Here is a 16,123-nt window from a genome sequence, read left to right on the forward strand (position 1 = left end):
GGAAGAACCGAGTTATTGGAAGAACAAATTAGGTGACACTATCAGCAATATTAAGGGTATTAAGTTTTGGGAGCTTATTTGTGGATTACCTCACCTAATGGAGAAAACTTCATCTCTAAACCACTATCGTAACATGGCAAGATGTTGTATCCAGATTGAGATAATATCTTGTCAAGCATATTTAGGTATCAGCATTATGATTGTGCTGTTGCCACTAGGAGATTAGGAGTCAAGTCTTAAACATTTAAGATCACTCAGATTTATCAGTAGTTATCCAAAATGCTGCTGGAAAAAACCCCACTCCAAACTATCAGCATTTCCCATCAGCAGGGCTGGCTCAGCCCTCCTTTTGGGTAACTAATGCAAGCAGCAAGCAAGCCCATTAATTTCTGTTAATGGATTCTGTTACTGATTCATTGTCTGACTTTGGGTGAGCCATTTACTTTCCTGGCACCTTGAATTTATCATGTTACTGCTTAATGCAATCCTGTTGTCGCTGGGGTTCAGCTGACAGGAGGCAGCAGCAGCACTGATTTTATTCACTGTCTAATCAATTGATTTTACACTTCTGAGTATCATTCTTCCAAATTATAATTAAGCACATAGTAGGAACAATCAATGAAGTATTTGTATATAAATATTTTAAAATATTTCATTTGCCTATTTCTATAATTGTTAGCAACAATAAACAGAGAAAGACAGAGTTTGAAAAGCTATTACATGGGAGGTGGAGAAATTCTCAGTCATGAGATACCCTTGACTGTTCCATGTTGCTGGTAGCTGTTGATTTTTAATGTAACTAGATTTTCAACAGCAGGAACAACCAGATTTTTGACTCTTAACCAATGAAGAGGAGCAGAGGCAGGAGAAATTACCCGGAAATCCTCTGAAGAAGTGGTTTGGCTTAGATAAAATGCACACCAGCAAATTTTCACCTTGCATGTGGTCTGTACATCCTCTGCATTTTTTTCCCTGTGCCAGTTGACCTTCCAGCTTCAGTCATCTCAGGATATTCTAGTTTTTAGGTGCCTTTTCTATCAAGTAGAGTAAATGCTAGTTACCAAGGATATTTATCTGAAGCCCCTACTTTTAGATGAGAGCTTTGCAAATGCAGACTTAAAGCCCTCTATGATTTTCTGAGACCCTTCAGTCTATAACAGAGACTTTCAAAGTGCAACTCACGGATGTTTAATACTCCACCAGCAAGTCAATTCCTGGTGGTATGAAGTTGAAGAACTGCTGTTTCATGTAGTCAATATTCACCTTGCTGCAGGCTTTCTATGTTATAGATTCTGGCTGCAATAATACAGGCATGTCCATATCCAAGTATCAACAGAATGCCAAGATTGTGGTGCCTAATTTGTACTAAATTTGAAAGAAGCTTCTTCAAATTCCCCTCACATTGAGCCCATTGCTTCTCTCTTGATTTACAGAAGCTGCTCTAAAGTTACTTGGCAAAGGAGAAATTGATATATTTAGTCCATGGAAAGAGGAAAGAAGCAAAAATTGATCTCAACCATGCAATGCTAAGTGTCCAGAGCACTGCCTTGGATGGCTTCCGGAATTTGAATTGATCAAAATAGCTTTACTTGATACATTTGTCCTAGGAGCTGAGACAGAAAAAGGAGCAATACATCTTCAGCTGTCTGGGGAGTGCCTTGCATGCAGCAAGGGAGCCCTAAAAAGAGGTGCCTAGTGGTCTAATACAGCTTGCCACAAAACCAGGGTTTGATGGCTTTGTGGAGTCAGGCAAAATTGATTAAACAATTACTTTTAAGTAGCCAAAAAAAAAAAATTAATCAGCTATTTCAGCTATTTCCATTACCCAAGGCCACTGAAAATGGGGCACTGCTTGCAGGGAATGGAATTTCAAATACCCTCTTGTATTTGAAATGGCTGCACACCTAAATGGTCACCTAAAGAGATGGTGGCACTTCAGAGTTAAAAATACCTTCTTGTTAGCATTAAGAGCAGGCATGAGGCCAATCTGCTCCACAAAGGCTCCAAAAATCACACAGCTCTGTGGTTAGATGCCTTCACCTCTCCTCTTTCTGCAGAGAAAGGAGGCTGGCCAAGTCATAACCACAGAGCTGAAGGGTGGGTTTTGGTGTCCTTGTCCTCCCAGCTGCTCAACTCAAAGCCCAGGGGATGCCTACAGCTGTTCTGGCTAACATAAACTTCTAGCAGAATTCTCACCATAAAACAAGATGATGGTCCTCAGAGAGTTGGGCTCACATGACTTCCCAGGTCAGCCTTTTCAGTTTCAAATTCCAGATTTTGGCTTCTAGAAGTTTCAAGCAGCGCAGCAAAAGTGCAAAAAAGTCAGAGATGCTGAAATGAAAAGCTAAAGAAGATTCTTTAATTCTCTAGACAGCAAACTCCACTGCAAGAGCAGGAGTCCTAAATGAAGAGTAAACATCAGGCTAATGGCAAGTCAGGAGCTGGAGCATTGCTGAGAATTGGATAGTCTTTTAAAAGGTTTGTAAGGCCTACAAAAGCTTTAGAGAAATTATGCAATTTGCTGTCTTGCCTACACAGTGCAGTAATTATTACTACGAGTAATTATTGGCCTTTTCTTTGAAAGCAAAGCATGTGACAAACTAAACTTCAGGTGGGTCAGCAAAAGTACAAAGACACTCTTAAAATAGCCCTGGGCTTTTTGTTGAATCTTGGACAGGAATCAGCATTTGCTCAGAATTTGGAAGAGAAGGAGCTGTTCTCTGCCAGATCCAGAGCGGGGCCAGAGCCCAGGAGGAGCTCTTTTTTTCATGGAAAATTTCATCCTTTCAACCACCACTAACAGAGCTCTTGTATTTCATGACTGAACCACAAAGAGCCAAGTCACCCTAAATAAAACAAAGTTAAGCACCTTTATAATGCAAGGTCAGCCAACATTTCCTTGTCTGCTATGCTGAGGGATGGCAGGAGAGATTAGTTCTGCAGTCAGGTGCTGTTTCCCAGGTGCTTGTCATCTTCTCCTTGCCCCACCTCATCCCCTTACTGATTTTCTTCAGCAATGTGTGTTCATTTAACCTCCACAGTGCCAGGTGATGACATACTCATTTACATTTTTGCTGTTTCTAACACTATTAATAATATTGCTGTTAGTCAGACAGCCCTGGCCTCTGACCTGTGCACATCACAGCCTGTAAGTGTTTGTAGCTTTATGCTCAAATTGAAGATTGATCATGATTTAATTTAATTTAGAATTATTTAATTATTTAAAAGTCATGTAGATGTGGTGCTTGGGGACATGGTTTAGTGGTGGGCTTGGCAGTGCTGGGACAATGGTTGGACTTGGTCTTAGAAGGCTTTTCCAGCCTAACCCATTCTGGGACTATTCCCAGGCACATAGGGTGCTATTACCACTTCTGGTAAAATATAAACTACTGCATGTATCATCTTACCCTGAATTCATCTATATGCTAGCTACAGAAAAAAATCTTAATTAACTAAGCCTGTCACTGCTCTGGCACAACAGTGTTAATGTGGTCAAAAAAGCATTGATAAAAACAAAAGCAATCAAAACCTTTCTTACTGTAGCAATATACCCAAACTCAAATACAGCCTGGGAGTATCTCAAGTTGATAATAACATTTCTTTACTAAATATTGGGTGCTATTTCTATTGCAGCCTGGAAACAGATTCTCCATGGGCTTGTTCTACCTGAGTCTACTAATTTTAAAATTGCATTGCTGTTAATTTGGGTTTGAATAACCTTTTTCTTCTGTAAAGCCTTGATGTTAGTTTTGGCCTTTGGTTTTTCTAGCTGATAACTACAAACAAATCCTTACACTGAAGTTGTAAGTATCTGTCATAGGTTTACTTGTTCTAAAAAAGCAAGCAGGGAATTTTTCTTTCCCCTCCATTGCTGTAAAAGAAAGATTTTAAATGAGGGAGGGGGAAGGTGTTTGCCTAGGGTGATTGGCACACACAAAGGATCCGCATTCCAAGCTGATGGCCCTCCGAAGACTGTGGGGAAGGGTGATGAGTACTTTTTTCTCTCCTCAGAAATGGGAGGCACTTCACTTTTGCCCTAACTCAGGCAAGGCGTGTCTTGGAGCGGTCTGAGGTTCACTTTGTTCACAGCCTGGTCATCTGGCTGTTTTCTGGCCCCGGTTTTCCTCTGTTTTTTCCTGCGCCCTGTTCTGCCGTCACCCAGATCTTCTCAGACTTCATCGGAGAGGCTTGACCCATGTGCAGAGGAACTTTCTGGGGAGCAGATCGCCCTTTCCCTCCTCTGTTCTGCTGTTTGGCAGCAGCTTGTGCCCATCAACGAAGGGGGGGAAATCCCAGCCACAGTCAGCCACAGACAGCGTGAGTTTTGTGGGAAGAACCCTTTTTTTTCCCCTTTTCCCCTTCCCCTTCTTAGTTTTGGGGGGAAAAATCTCATTTCCCTTCTTTCCTTTTCCTTTCTTTCCCTTTCCCCTCTTTCCCTTTCCTTTTCCTACTTGCTCAGCTCATCCTGGTAATGTGGGGACACCCTGTTACAGAGGGAAGTGTAAGAATGGAGTCATGTCCACAGGGCCATCCAGCAAAATCAGTCAAGAACAACTCGAATTTGTTCCTCTTTAACTTCAAGTGTTACAAAATCTGATGTTTGCTTTCCTGGCTCTATTTTTTTTTAGAGATTTATGAGATGATGTCAGCTGTGATGTAATACACATAAAACCCTTCAATTAGAGTGGAACGGGAGTGATTGATTCCAACATGAATGCAACGATCTTTAGCTGGTTTATTTATTTATTTATTGGAAAAAAATAACAAAACAAGCCATGAAAACAAGCAGAACTTGAAGGTGAGGAATAAATGGCATTTGTTAACAGTAGATCAGGGCTAGTTGCTTAGTCTTGTGTAATCTTGAGCTTAATCCCTAATGAGTTGCAGCTCATTATTTCACTTTAGCTATTTTATTTCACTTGTTTCATGCTGACAAGAGGATGCACTGCTTGTGCAGAGGTGGCAGGATTTTATCTTGCCTGAACAAATTGTTGCCCCTCTCCCCTGAAATTTATTGACACTGCAGCCAGGTTTGGCATCACTTAGATGCATATCCTAGGTTTTTGTTTCCCTGCTCCAGTGCTTCATCTAGTGCTTCAATATTAATCTAATTATTCTTTTTCTGTGTAAAATACATCATAGAATCATAAAAGCCTGGAATGTTTTGGGTGGGAAGAGACCTTAAGCTCGTCTCATTCCACCCTGCTGCCATGGGCAGGGTCACCTTCCACTATCCCAGGTTGCTCCAAGTCCTGTCCAACCTGGCCTTGAACACTTCCAGGGACAGGGCAGCCACATCTGCTCTGAACAACCTGTGCCAGGGCCTCACCACCCTCACAGGGAGGAATTTATATCACAGTAAATAATTTAATATGTAAGAATGTAATCACCTACTCTAGCAGGTGGAAGGAATTATGACAGCTGGGCTTCCCAGCTGCCAGTCCCTTCTGTCCTGCCCTGTTCTCTGAGGAATGGACTCATCCTGGGAGCCTCCACAGCCTCTCCCATGCCATGGTGGGTTAAACAATTTGAACTCCTTCAGAATAAGGGCTTCACCTGGAAGATGCCACACCTCACACCTCTGTCCAGCAGGGAAACACTGTTTTAGAGCCTCCATCCATCTTTCCAACAATGGGGGTTGCTCCCAGGGTAGGCTGGGATCCCTCCACCCGTTTTTCCAAGCCTATGGCTTTGGTAGATGAGTTTGCAAGGAGGTGCTCAGGATAAAGCATGTGCCATGAGAGATAAACACAGGCCTTCTCCTGTGTTTATGAACTTCCAGCCCCTGGGGTGGTGAACTTCCATGCTATTCCTTGTAGGACACTACACCACAGCCGCATTCTTCTCACTGTCAGGATTTTCTCCCAGCTTCCATCCTGAATTCATCCCCAATCAGTAACATGTTCCAGCGCCAACGTTCTTTTCAGTTACAATCCCTATGCTGGCAGCTCACCCACTCATGTGAGTGGGAAAAGCAGACATCTCATTTCAGCCTCCTATTTGCCTGGTTAAATAGACACAGTCATTCCAAACCCTGCTGCAGCCCCCACTCCCAGATCCTAAAGCACAGCAGCTGTTTCCCACACCTCTCCCGCTGGAACCTGCCTCTATGAGCTGCTGTGAACACCCTCCAGCCCACTCACACTAATAGGACCTTACTTCTTGTGCAAAATGCCTTTTTCATGGCTCTGTGTTGTTCATGTCTTTATCAAGACAAAGTTTTCTCTTCTTTCCTGTCCCCTCCAACAGTCCTGTGGATTCATGGAGAGATTCTCTGCTTGTTGTACAAGAGAATATTCCCTCTTTCCACTGCACTGGTCTTTCAAGTGTATCCCTGTGAATAAACCAGCCTCTTCACTAGCACAAACAGTACTAGCTCTACTATTAGTGACTTATCTTTAAAGGTTGTAGTTTGCACCAAGGTGGTACCAGAGCACAGGTTTGAATGAAACCATTTGCAGAAATGCCAGACTAAAAGGCCAGGTGTGCAAATGATCTGCTTTGAATGCACAGAGAGGTGAGGAAGAAAAATTCTTCCCTAAAAATTGCTAAATAGCTTCTGGAAGTCAACTACTCCTGTTTGGGTTTTCTCCGTAATGCAGAAAATTAGCATTACGAGAGATTTCAAATGGCCTCAAGGGAAATGTACAGCTGTTCCTGGGACACTTAAAGTCTTACATGTGAGGTAACCAGATCTACAGATTGTTGCACACATTAAAACTAACATCCAATGCTTTGTAAAGAAGGGAAATTGCTGAGACAGAGTAAATGTCTCATATATATATGAATATATATATTTATATATCATATATAAATAGAGGATACAGCAGGACTTGAAGTAAAAAAAATTCTAACACAATTGTATTTTTTAGCTCAATTAGACACAAAGCTCCAATTTGACTACATCCAGATAAAAAAGAAGTAATTTTTGTTCATTTTTCAACACTGTGTGTGACAAGGAAATGATAAGTAATAACTATATCAATAAAAAATAAGTGAATTATAAGTAAATTCTGTCTCAGCCCCCTTTCTGTCTGATCTCCTCTAATGAGAAACTTGCAGCTCTCACCTTGCCCTTCCCACTGCAGGTCTGAATTTGGCTTCAAAGGAGCCATCAAGCTGCACCAACAAGATCAAAAAAAAAAGGACAAATGTATTAGTACACGTATTAGTAGTTCCTCACTAAGTATTTTCTAGAGGCAGCTTGGAGGGGAGGAAGAGCCATGTTTGGCCATTCCCAAAACTGTTGGGAATCCTTTACATTGTGATAACAAGGCAATGCTTCCCTCAGGATTTGTTTTTTTAAGAAGAACATCCTTAAGGCAAAGGAATCTGAGGTTTCAGAAGGCTGTGCATGGAGAGGTGAGCTCCTCTTCCCAAACCTCAGCTTAAGCTATTCCAAGGCGCTTTTTTCCCTAAAATTTACAAGTAATCACTCTAAATTGCTTTTAAGAAAGTTGGGGGATTAGAGACAGTTAGATAATGGGAAAATATGAGTAGAAAATAACCCATTAAAACATGAATTAGATTTTGACATTTCTGTATATTGTATTCTCTTCAGATTTCCAGAGCAAACAGGTACACGGTGACATTGATTCCAATACATTTTTAAGCACATGCAACACTGGTGTCCTATTTGTACAGTAATTTCTAATGCTGCCCAAGAACCTTTACATTGAAAGCATACAAGAACTCACACACACGTGCACGTATTCCTCCCAGCATCACTCCTGAGGAAAAAAAAATTTACCGGAGAAACCAAACTCTGCAAGTACATTTGGGAAAATAAGCCCCCCTGGTGTTCTGAACTGCTTCCTGACCTAAAGACCTCACTCTCTTTTGGAGAGTTTGGAGCTAAACAAGCTGCTGTTCATCAGATTGCAATGTCAGGAATTGGTCAAAACAGTCTGAGATTTACAGTACTGGAGACAAAAAACCATATTCCCATTAAAAACGTGCTGGATGCAGATGAAGGAGATGCTCACATTCAAAACATAAAACTGAGAAAAAAGAAGCACACATAGACTAGAAAACACATTTACAGCTCTTTAAAGACTCCTCATTCATGTATAATTTGTGTAATTATTTTTATGACTTACATATGGAGGCCAACTTAAATAATAATACAAAATCTTCTAAAACTATTTCTCATAGAAAGAATGACAGTTGTTGAAAAGAAAGAAATATTGCAAAAGATCTTCTATTGCTCTGAAACAATGTCCATCAGACTCCACTAGATGTCAGCGGTATAGAACCAGTTTGGTGCAGACTTAACAGCATTAAGTCCGCTTGGTTTATTTAGTATTGTTATCTCATCTGTGAAACACAGCACATGTCAACTACACCAATAACCAAGTATTTATGGCAATAAACAACCTAAAAATAACAGTCTCATTTCACTTTCTCCCCCCTCATTTACTTGATTTGAATAGAAGGTTTAAAATCAGGCTCGTCATGCCAAAAAATGTAGCAAAATAAGATATAAATGAATTCAGTTTATCTGTTTTTCCTAATGCAGCGACACTAACTGCTCCCTCCGAAGCCCAGCACTGCACACTCTGTTTGTCAGGTACTAAACCACCTTTAAGATAAAGCTTTTTTATGTTAAATACAGTGTAGCTGATCTAGGCTGGAAATTATAAGGCACATACATTTTTTTTTTAGAAAAACACACATTCCGATGTATTGTTACAATCGTGATATTCTGGATGGCCCATCAAAAGACAAAAAGAATGAAAGTCCTCAAAATGCAGAAAAATACAGGAAAAAAAATTCAGAAAAATGCCCAAACCAAAGAATAAAACAGAACGTAACACATTGATACAATGTACACAATGACAGCAATGATCAACTCTTCTCATTTCTTTGGCCAACAAGCAGAGACAATTGCAAAGCATTCTTCGTTTTGCACTGTAAATACCTGACTTTATTTAGATACAAAGATGTTTAGCACTGGATTGCCACAATACCTGAAATAAATAAATAAAAAGAACCCAAACAGGCCGATTTTCTGTGTTTTTAACAAAACAAAGCTGCCAAGTATTTGTTGTTGGAGAATTATGAGAGAAGTAGCTACACAAATGATGAACTAGAACAACATCTGAGAAGAGAATAGTAGTTAAGGAACATATGAAACCAAATGGCAACAGTTCTAGGCATTTATTCCAATATCTTAGAAAAGAAAAATAAAAATATTCTTCATTGCATCACCATTTAAAGACAGAAAAACAAATTTTTAACTTAAGCCAAAAGAAGATGTGAATTGTTTCCTTATTTTTTTTTCCATTTGAAGCCTTGTTTATTCACAGTAAAAACAGATCCCACTGGTACAGTTTTTAAGTCACAAGGAGCACTGTTCCCTTCTCTCCTCTGGAAAGCTACTCTACCCTACAATATCTCCAGCTCCTCCCCCCCAAAACAAAAGTTTTTCAAAAAAAGAAAAAAAAATCCCACTTTTCAGTGCCTTTTTAAATTGCAGAACAGAATAGGACCAGTAGCACTGAGTTCACGACATGCATCCCTCTCCCCATGCACAGCCAGGACAAAGAACATTCTATGGTTATTCCAAATCCACCTTAAGGCAATTAGATATGAAGTTTTCTATCTCTTCCTAAAATTTTTTTTACTTTCCAAACTTCAATTATGAACCTGAAATTCAGTAAACGAACATTCAGCATAAAAAATGCTTTAACCAAAAAGAAAAAATAAACAGGAAATGCTTTTTTCCAACAACAAATCGATTATTTTCCATTAATTCTACCTACATTTCATTAAAACATTTCATGTGTTTTCAAAACAAACTGCAAGTTTTTTGGCAACTTTTTTTTTTTTTAATAAAAATCCAGACAGTGTTCTCTGTTTGCAATCAGAACCACAACCTTAGTGCAATATTATATTTATTTCTTACAGTAATTTTGGTTGCCATACAAGAGTATTAAGGATTGGGGAAAAGTGCAAGTTACAGGAGCTTGATTTTTTTAATCAGTTGAAATAAGAGGAATTAAAGCACAAAAATTACAGCAACATAGATAACATGAACACAAGTTGTTACACAAACTATAGCGAGAAACATATTAATATCTAGAAAAGAAAAGAAAAAATGTAATGGAAAAATTATCAATATTTGTGGCTCATACACATAATCATTGCCAGATCAACTGGGTAATGCTTTTTAAGAACTGAGAAAAAAGAAAAAGAATTCACTATTTTTTTATTAACTTAAGTACCACAAATAATTAACTTTTTGTGATATGTAAATTCTGTAAATCAACAGTCACATCTAGTAATTTTATAATATATGAATTAAACTTAAAATGTTCTCAGACACCTAGGGCAAGGAGTCTGTGCAGTTATACACAATTTACATCTTGTAAGATTTTGGTATTGTATACACAAATATTACAGAAATTAGGCATGTAAATGCAATTTATTTAAATTACAGTATATAAACAAAAGTTGATCCTAAAACCCAGAATATCATAGATCTCTAATGACTTGTTTTTCAGTTTCAGAGTAGTATGAAAGAAATGGGTCTTCTCTCCTCCCCCCTAACATTTCCAGACTGGTGAGAACACTCAGAGGTGATGTCGTTATCTGTTACTATTGCTTTCTGTAGCCAAACCATCCCCCAATTAGAGACCAGTTCATCTTGGCAGAGGTGTATTTTCATGGTGAAAGAGGTCCTCTCAGGTCTCCTTACCTTCATTTCGTAAGACACAGCGTAAAAAATCAACTATTTTGTTGGCTCTTTAACATGTTCAACCTCTTTTCTACTCCTTGCATTGCACCTACTCTTTCATTGCCTGAAAAGATGCACAAGAGCAAGAAACACACTTGTGTAAGAAAGGGGTGATGTCAACTGGAATTTAAAAGGTGTGTCAGCACTTGTTCAACAGAAATTCAACAAGGTTGTGATTCAAAAGCAGCTTAAAAGTCAACTTCTACATTTTCTTTTACTACTGTTATTCTCTAATGTATTTCTGGCACATGTTATAGAGGTAATAGCAACTATACCCAAAGAAACAAAACAAACCAAAACCAATCAACCAAACAAACAAAAAAGGAAAAAAGAAAAGAGCATGGCATTAGTGGTTTATTTACTGAATTCTGTCGTATCACCAAATGGAAGACAAAGATGGCTAAATTACCATTTTTTTCACTTCTTAAAGTATGTGATGGCCTCAAGTTGCCAGCATCAACTATCTGAGTGGAACTGCCATTTTCTACACCACCTATGGAAAAATTCAGTACTCTTGGAAGGAAAATGACTTAGTACTTCATTTTTTTTATTACAAGGTTCCTTGGAACTTTCAAATACAAATATAGTGTAGTAACAGATGTTAGGTCAAAATATTTGTTGTTCCATAAAGGGGGCAGGAGGCTAAATAAGTTGCTTTTTGTGAGTATCCAATGTGTTGGTAACTACAACCACTTTTGAAGAAATATTCATCCTCCTCTGTAGAAGTTCTAGCAAAGATAGAAAATATAACACAGCTCTGCTGGTTCAGATGCATCCAAATGAGGTTGATTTTAAAAAGGTCAAGACTTTATAATTATTCCACAGAAATAGTAGTAAACCACAAAAAGTTTTTTTTTTGTTGTTTTTTTTTCCTTGTTTTTAACTTCCTAGCACTGAAGTGGCACAAAGGCTGCCCAGTAGACCAGCCACTTATTTTCTTAAAATATTGTGCTTATAAACTATCTGTACAACTATTTAAACTTGCAGTAAAGAAAGATATTTAAAATGCTAAACTTTATGTACTCATACTAGGGCTGTTGCAGACCTAATTAGACATTTGTTTGTGAGCAAAAAATAATCACAATAAAAAAATTAGAGATAGGCTGGACCATATCAAGGACCATATCAAGGAAAGAAAGTCAGGTACCTTGTAAAATGTAAGAGAACCTGAAAGTATGGTAGGTAGGCAGTTTAGCCATCCACACTCAATTTACCCACCTTGAACATCTTGAATATTCTGTCCATAAAGACCTACAAAACTCACAGATATTCAGAGGTGTTAATTACAAGGAGAGTCCAAACATGTAGAGAGAGACTTGTTAACTTTAAAATTTATGTCAAAAAAATAAAAAAGAAATTTTTTTAAAAAGTCATGTGAACCAAATGTGGGTGTTTCTCCCCTGCTGACTGAAGTCTCCTGGAAAGCTCTCCCTGCTCCCAGCACCCAGCCCTGGTTTCTGGCAGGGTAAACACATCTATCCTGCCAAAGAAAGGATGAGCAGCGTCCACCTCCCCCCAGCACCCAGCCAGTGCCTGTCAAGAAGCCAATACGTGTTAACAGTGATAAAATGAGACACTGGAGCCCTCCCCAAACATCTTGTGCTCTTGGAATACATGCATCCTGAGACACTCTACAGCTCTTTCCATCTTGGTGTCACCTTTTTGTCTTTTTTTTTTTAAACAAGCTGAAACATTTCCATTTCTAACAGGCTGAAATCTTAAAATCCTGGCACCCTTCCCACTGACTTCAATGGGAACATTCATCTGCCTTTTTCCTTCTTTTTTGGCCTGATGTTGAAAATAACTAAGTACTTACCACTCACTGAATTAAACAGCACCTCTCAGGGCCCAGCATATTTGAGTGTCTCACTGTTGAGTCCAAAAGATGCATCTGCACATGACCCCAAATTTTTCCTGGCTTGTGGAGTTCACATTGTGAATTAGCAGTGGTTTAGCTGGTTGAAAACTGGGGATCTCAGGTTCAAACTAGCTTCATTTTGTTGTACCTCTAAGTGTGCATCCCTCCTTGGGTTTTATGCAACATCTGCATTATCTTACAGGTCAAGTCAATGGAGCGTATATTGAACTTGTTCTGCCACCTTGGAAGAGTGCTAAATATAACTGCAGAAATAAAGAAATACCAGGTAAAACAGAGCAAGGTTACCTTTGAACTACTTCCAGCAGAACAACCAGCTTCACTGCCAACAAATCAGAGAGATAAACCAGTAAAAAAGAGTAACATGAACTCCTGTACCCATCTCAATATCATGCCTCTGCTCCTAAAAAAAATGGGTTTGAATGGTAATCAAGCAACCTGTCCTCTTAAAATGAGCCAAGGGTTGGGGAAGGAAGCCTTCTCGGAGACTGAAGGTCAAGAAGAGAAAAAAATAAAATTCAATTATTTTTTCTTTTTCTCAATAAAAAAAGTCCTGAAATGTTTGCAATTTGAAATGGAAGGAAAAGTAGTACATCACGATCCCAGTAAAGGGCATCAAGAGATAGTATTTTTGAAGTTAACAATTGTCTCTCTCTCATATCTCCCCACAATTTTGAAATAAAATGGCCCCACTTACTTTAACATCTTTAGATTTGTGTTTGGGCATGTAGCATACAGTCTGCATCACCTGAGTACCAGGAATTCAACTGTTTTTCCCTTCCCCATCCCCCAATTTTGCTGGCACTCGCAGACACACAAGGCATTTGGGGTATGTCAGTACCAGCCCATCTCTAGTTATCAACAGAAGTTTGTGAGGCAAAATAGCTACTCTTATCTGTCCAGCAGCTGCTTCAAAGCTCTTTCTATATTCATTCTGTGCCCAACTCTAGTCACTCCAAGGTCTATCAGATCTTCCTTCTGTAGATTTGGTAAATGTGTGCCATCTATTTCATTGTCCATAAATGTTTCTTTATGTTCACCTAAGTTTAGACTTTCCAACCAATCTGCCACATCTGGTTTAGTCCACAGGTGGACAGGCTTAGTTGTAAAAGGCTTATTTGAGATTGGCTGTTGTAATATTGAGGGAGAAGGAGACCTGCTGCGCCCTGTGGTCAAGCCAAATAAGTCCCCAGAAGGGGGCTGGCTAGGTAGGCTAAATACATCAGACAGAGTTGGAGAAGGAGATGAAGCTGAAGCAGAAGCAGTCAGAGAGGCAGGTATGATGTCTTTATTAATCTCTGTTGGTGAAACCACGGGGCTTGGAGCATGTCTTGCTCCTGAGGTCCTACTGTCATAGTCTGGGGACCTGCTCTGCAGTGTGATCGGCTGGCTGGCTCCGGGTCGGACAGTGAAAGTGATTGTTGTACTTCGTGTACCTGAGACAGTACTCATGACTTCCGTGCTCCTGCAATTGCAAACAGACAGGGAGAGTTAGATCTGGCAGCCAGCAGCTGCAAGGCTCAACATGTAGTACTTACTGCATGGGAATGCTTGAATATTTCCATTTTTTAGTGAGTCACATCAAGTTAAAAGTAGAAAAAATTATATTATGAAATCTTTCCTGGAAAAGGACCACCAATGGTAAGCCATAGTTCAAAACAAAACCTTTACTTATGAGCAGTGCAGAAAAACACCTCCCAGAGCAAATTCTTCCTTTCTGAGGCCACACCAAATTAACTCCTAGTTAAATGAGAAACACCAAGTGGATCAAGCACATGAGCACTTTGTGTTCCCTGTGAAGTGTGATCAGGAGTTGACCTTCCGTTCGTCATGTGGAGGGTTGGGATCCTTCAGCTTTAACCCACTGGTTTTACATATAACATGGTTAATAATAGTTGTAGAAAGTTTCAGAAGCAATGGATTTTGGATCTTCAGGCATCTACCCAGTGAATTTTATGGTATGTTTATATTATAGGGTATGTTTATAGTCCCGTTTGTTCACTGAACATGCCCCACAAGCTCCTCTTACTTCCCTTTCTATTCAGCTGGATTTTTTGTGCTTCAAACATGAAACACTCCCTCTAAGGTTCCTAAAAAGACTTTGTGACCATTTCCTTCTACACAGAAATTATACTTTGGCAGTTTCACTACAAAATTAAGGAGACAAAATCCCTGCTCCTGTGCATGCCCAGAGGTGATGTAGCTGTGATCAAGTTTTGCCTAAAGAAAATTAATTTCAGATTACAAACTAAGCAGGCATGAGATGCTTGCTCTGATGCCCCGGCTGACAGGGTGGGTGAAGGAGCAGGCAGGTCTGCTTTTGCCTGGTGGCTACAGAAGCAAATTTAGAAGGTTTGGGTCTGTTCATATCACAAAATGCTTAACCCCACAGCCCTCATTCCCATGAGAAGAGTCTGCCAGTCAGTGTGCGTGCTCTTCAGGACCTTCCACAGAACTCTTGAACGCCTTGAGCTCCAGAGTTTTTCACTTCAAAAATATCCTGCCAACTTGGAAAACCTTCAGACAATTAATTTAAAGCACTTGCAGACCAAAGGAGGGATTTATTTATCCTTGAAGCAACGCCATGGACTCCAGGGGATGATCTGGCTGATGATCCAGGATTCCACCCTGGATCCTGACTGAAGCCCTCTGTTTCTGAGTGCCATATTGCTCCCAGGCCTGACATGTCCTACCTGGGCAGAATTGAAGATAACCTGGGTGCACGATGTCACATACAATGCTTCCATTAAACCTGCAGATTCACTGCTGTGCAGAAAGACCTTATGGAGCCAAAGGAAGACCACGGTTCTGGAGCCCCTACAGTTAAAGTGCTGGTATGGAAGAAACTGTGGCCTCACTTCTAAGTCACTGCTTAAACCTTTTGTGTTAATTGCCACCAAATGAAGTACCGAAAATGATCCACAGAGCAGGGGGCAAACTCTACCTCTGTTGTCTCTGAGGTGTGTCCCCCCACCACTAAATGTGCTGGATAATGAGAGACCCTCTTGTGTTCCTCTGCCCTGAGTAATCATGGTGGCTTTTCTCCTTTCAGCAGAGCACTGGGACTGCTGGGAAGGGAGATGTGGCACATAGAGTTATCCTGCCTCACTGGGTCTATTCCCCAGCACCATATAATTGGGAAGGCCCATGGAAGGGGGGCATTTTGGCTTTGGTCACTCACATTCTGCCTAGAAGAGTGGTTAAAATTTTAAATAAAAAGATGGTGGTGCTGGCACTTCTTCACCTCCTACCCTAACCTGCTCCCCTTGAGACATACTAATCCATCACCAAAATGAAGAAAGATAGGCAGCTCACCAGAGGCATTGATAAAAGTCAGGTTATTAATCCCTTTCTCTCACACTGCAGCCCCAGTAGCCCTGACCTGGAGACCTCCTTCAGTGATTTCTTGCTTGGCTGCTGGCTGTGGTGAGCTCTGACAGCCACACACTCCCTGCATCCCCTCTGGGGCTCTGGCACAAAATAAACCATCCCAGACACCAGGTAACTGC

General features: G+C 40.1%; 1 protein-coding gene across 2 annotated transcripts in view; it reads right to left on the reverse strand.

The window, feature by feature from the left end:
* Positions 1–8,901: 8,901 nt before the first annotated feature.
* SHANK2 (SH3 and multiple ankyrin repeat domains 2) overlaps positions 8,902–16,123 on the reverse strand; it is a 324,085-nt gene continuing 316,863 nt past the window's right edge. For both annotated transcript variants that reach the window (XM_027667371.1, XM_027667372.1), the window contains one exon: positions 8,902–14,079. In XM_027667371.1, coding sequence (XP_027523172.1) covers positions 13,506–14,079 — 574 coding nt within the window. In that variant the 3' untranslated portion in view covers positions 8,902–13,505. The remainder of the gene's footprint in view (positions 14,080–16,123) is intronic.

The sequence above is a fragment of the Corapipo altera genome, unplaced genomic scaffold (assembly GCF_003945725.1).
Source record: "Corapipo altera isolate COAL_440 unplaced genomic scaffold, ASM394572v1 114, whole genome shotgun sequence".
Lineage (NCBI taxonomy): Eukaryota > Metazoa > Chordata > Aves > Passeriformes > Pipridae > Corapipo > Corapipo altera.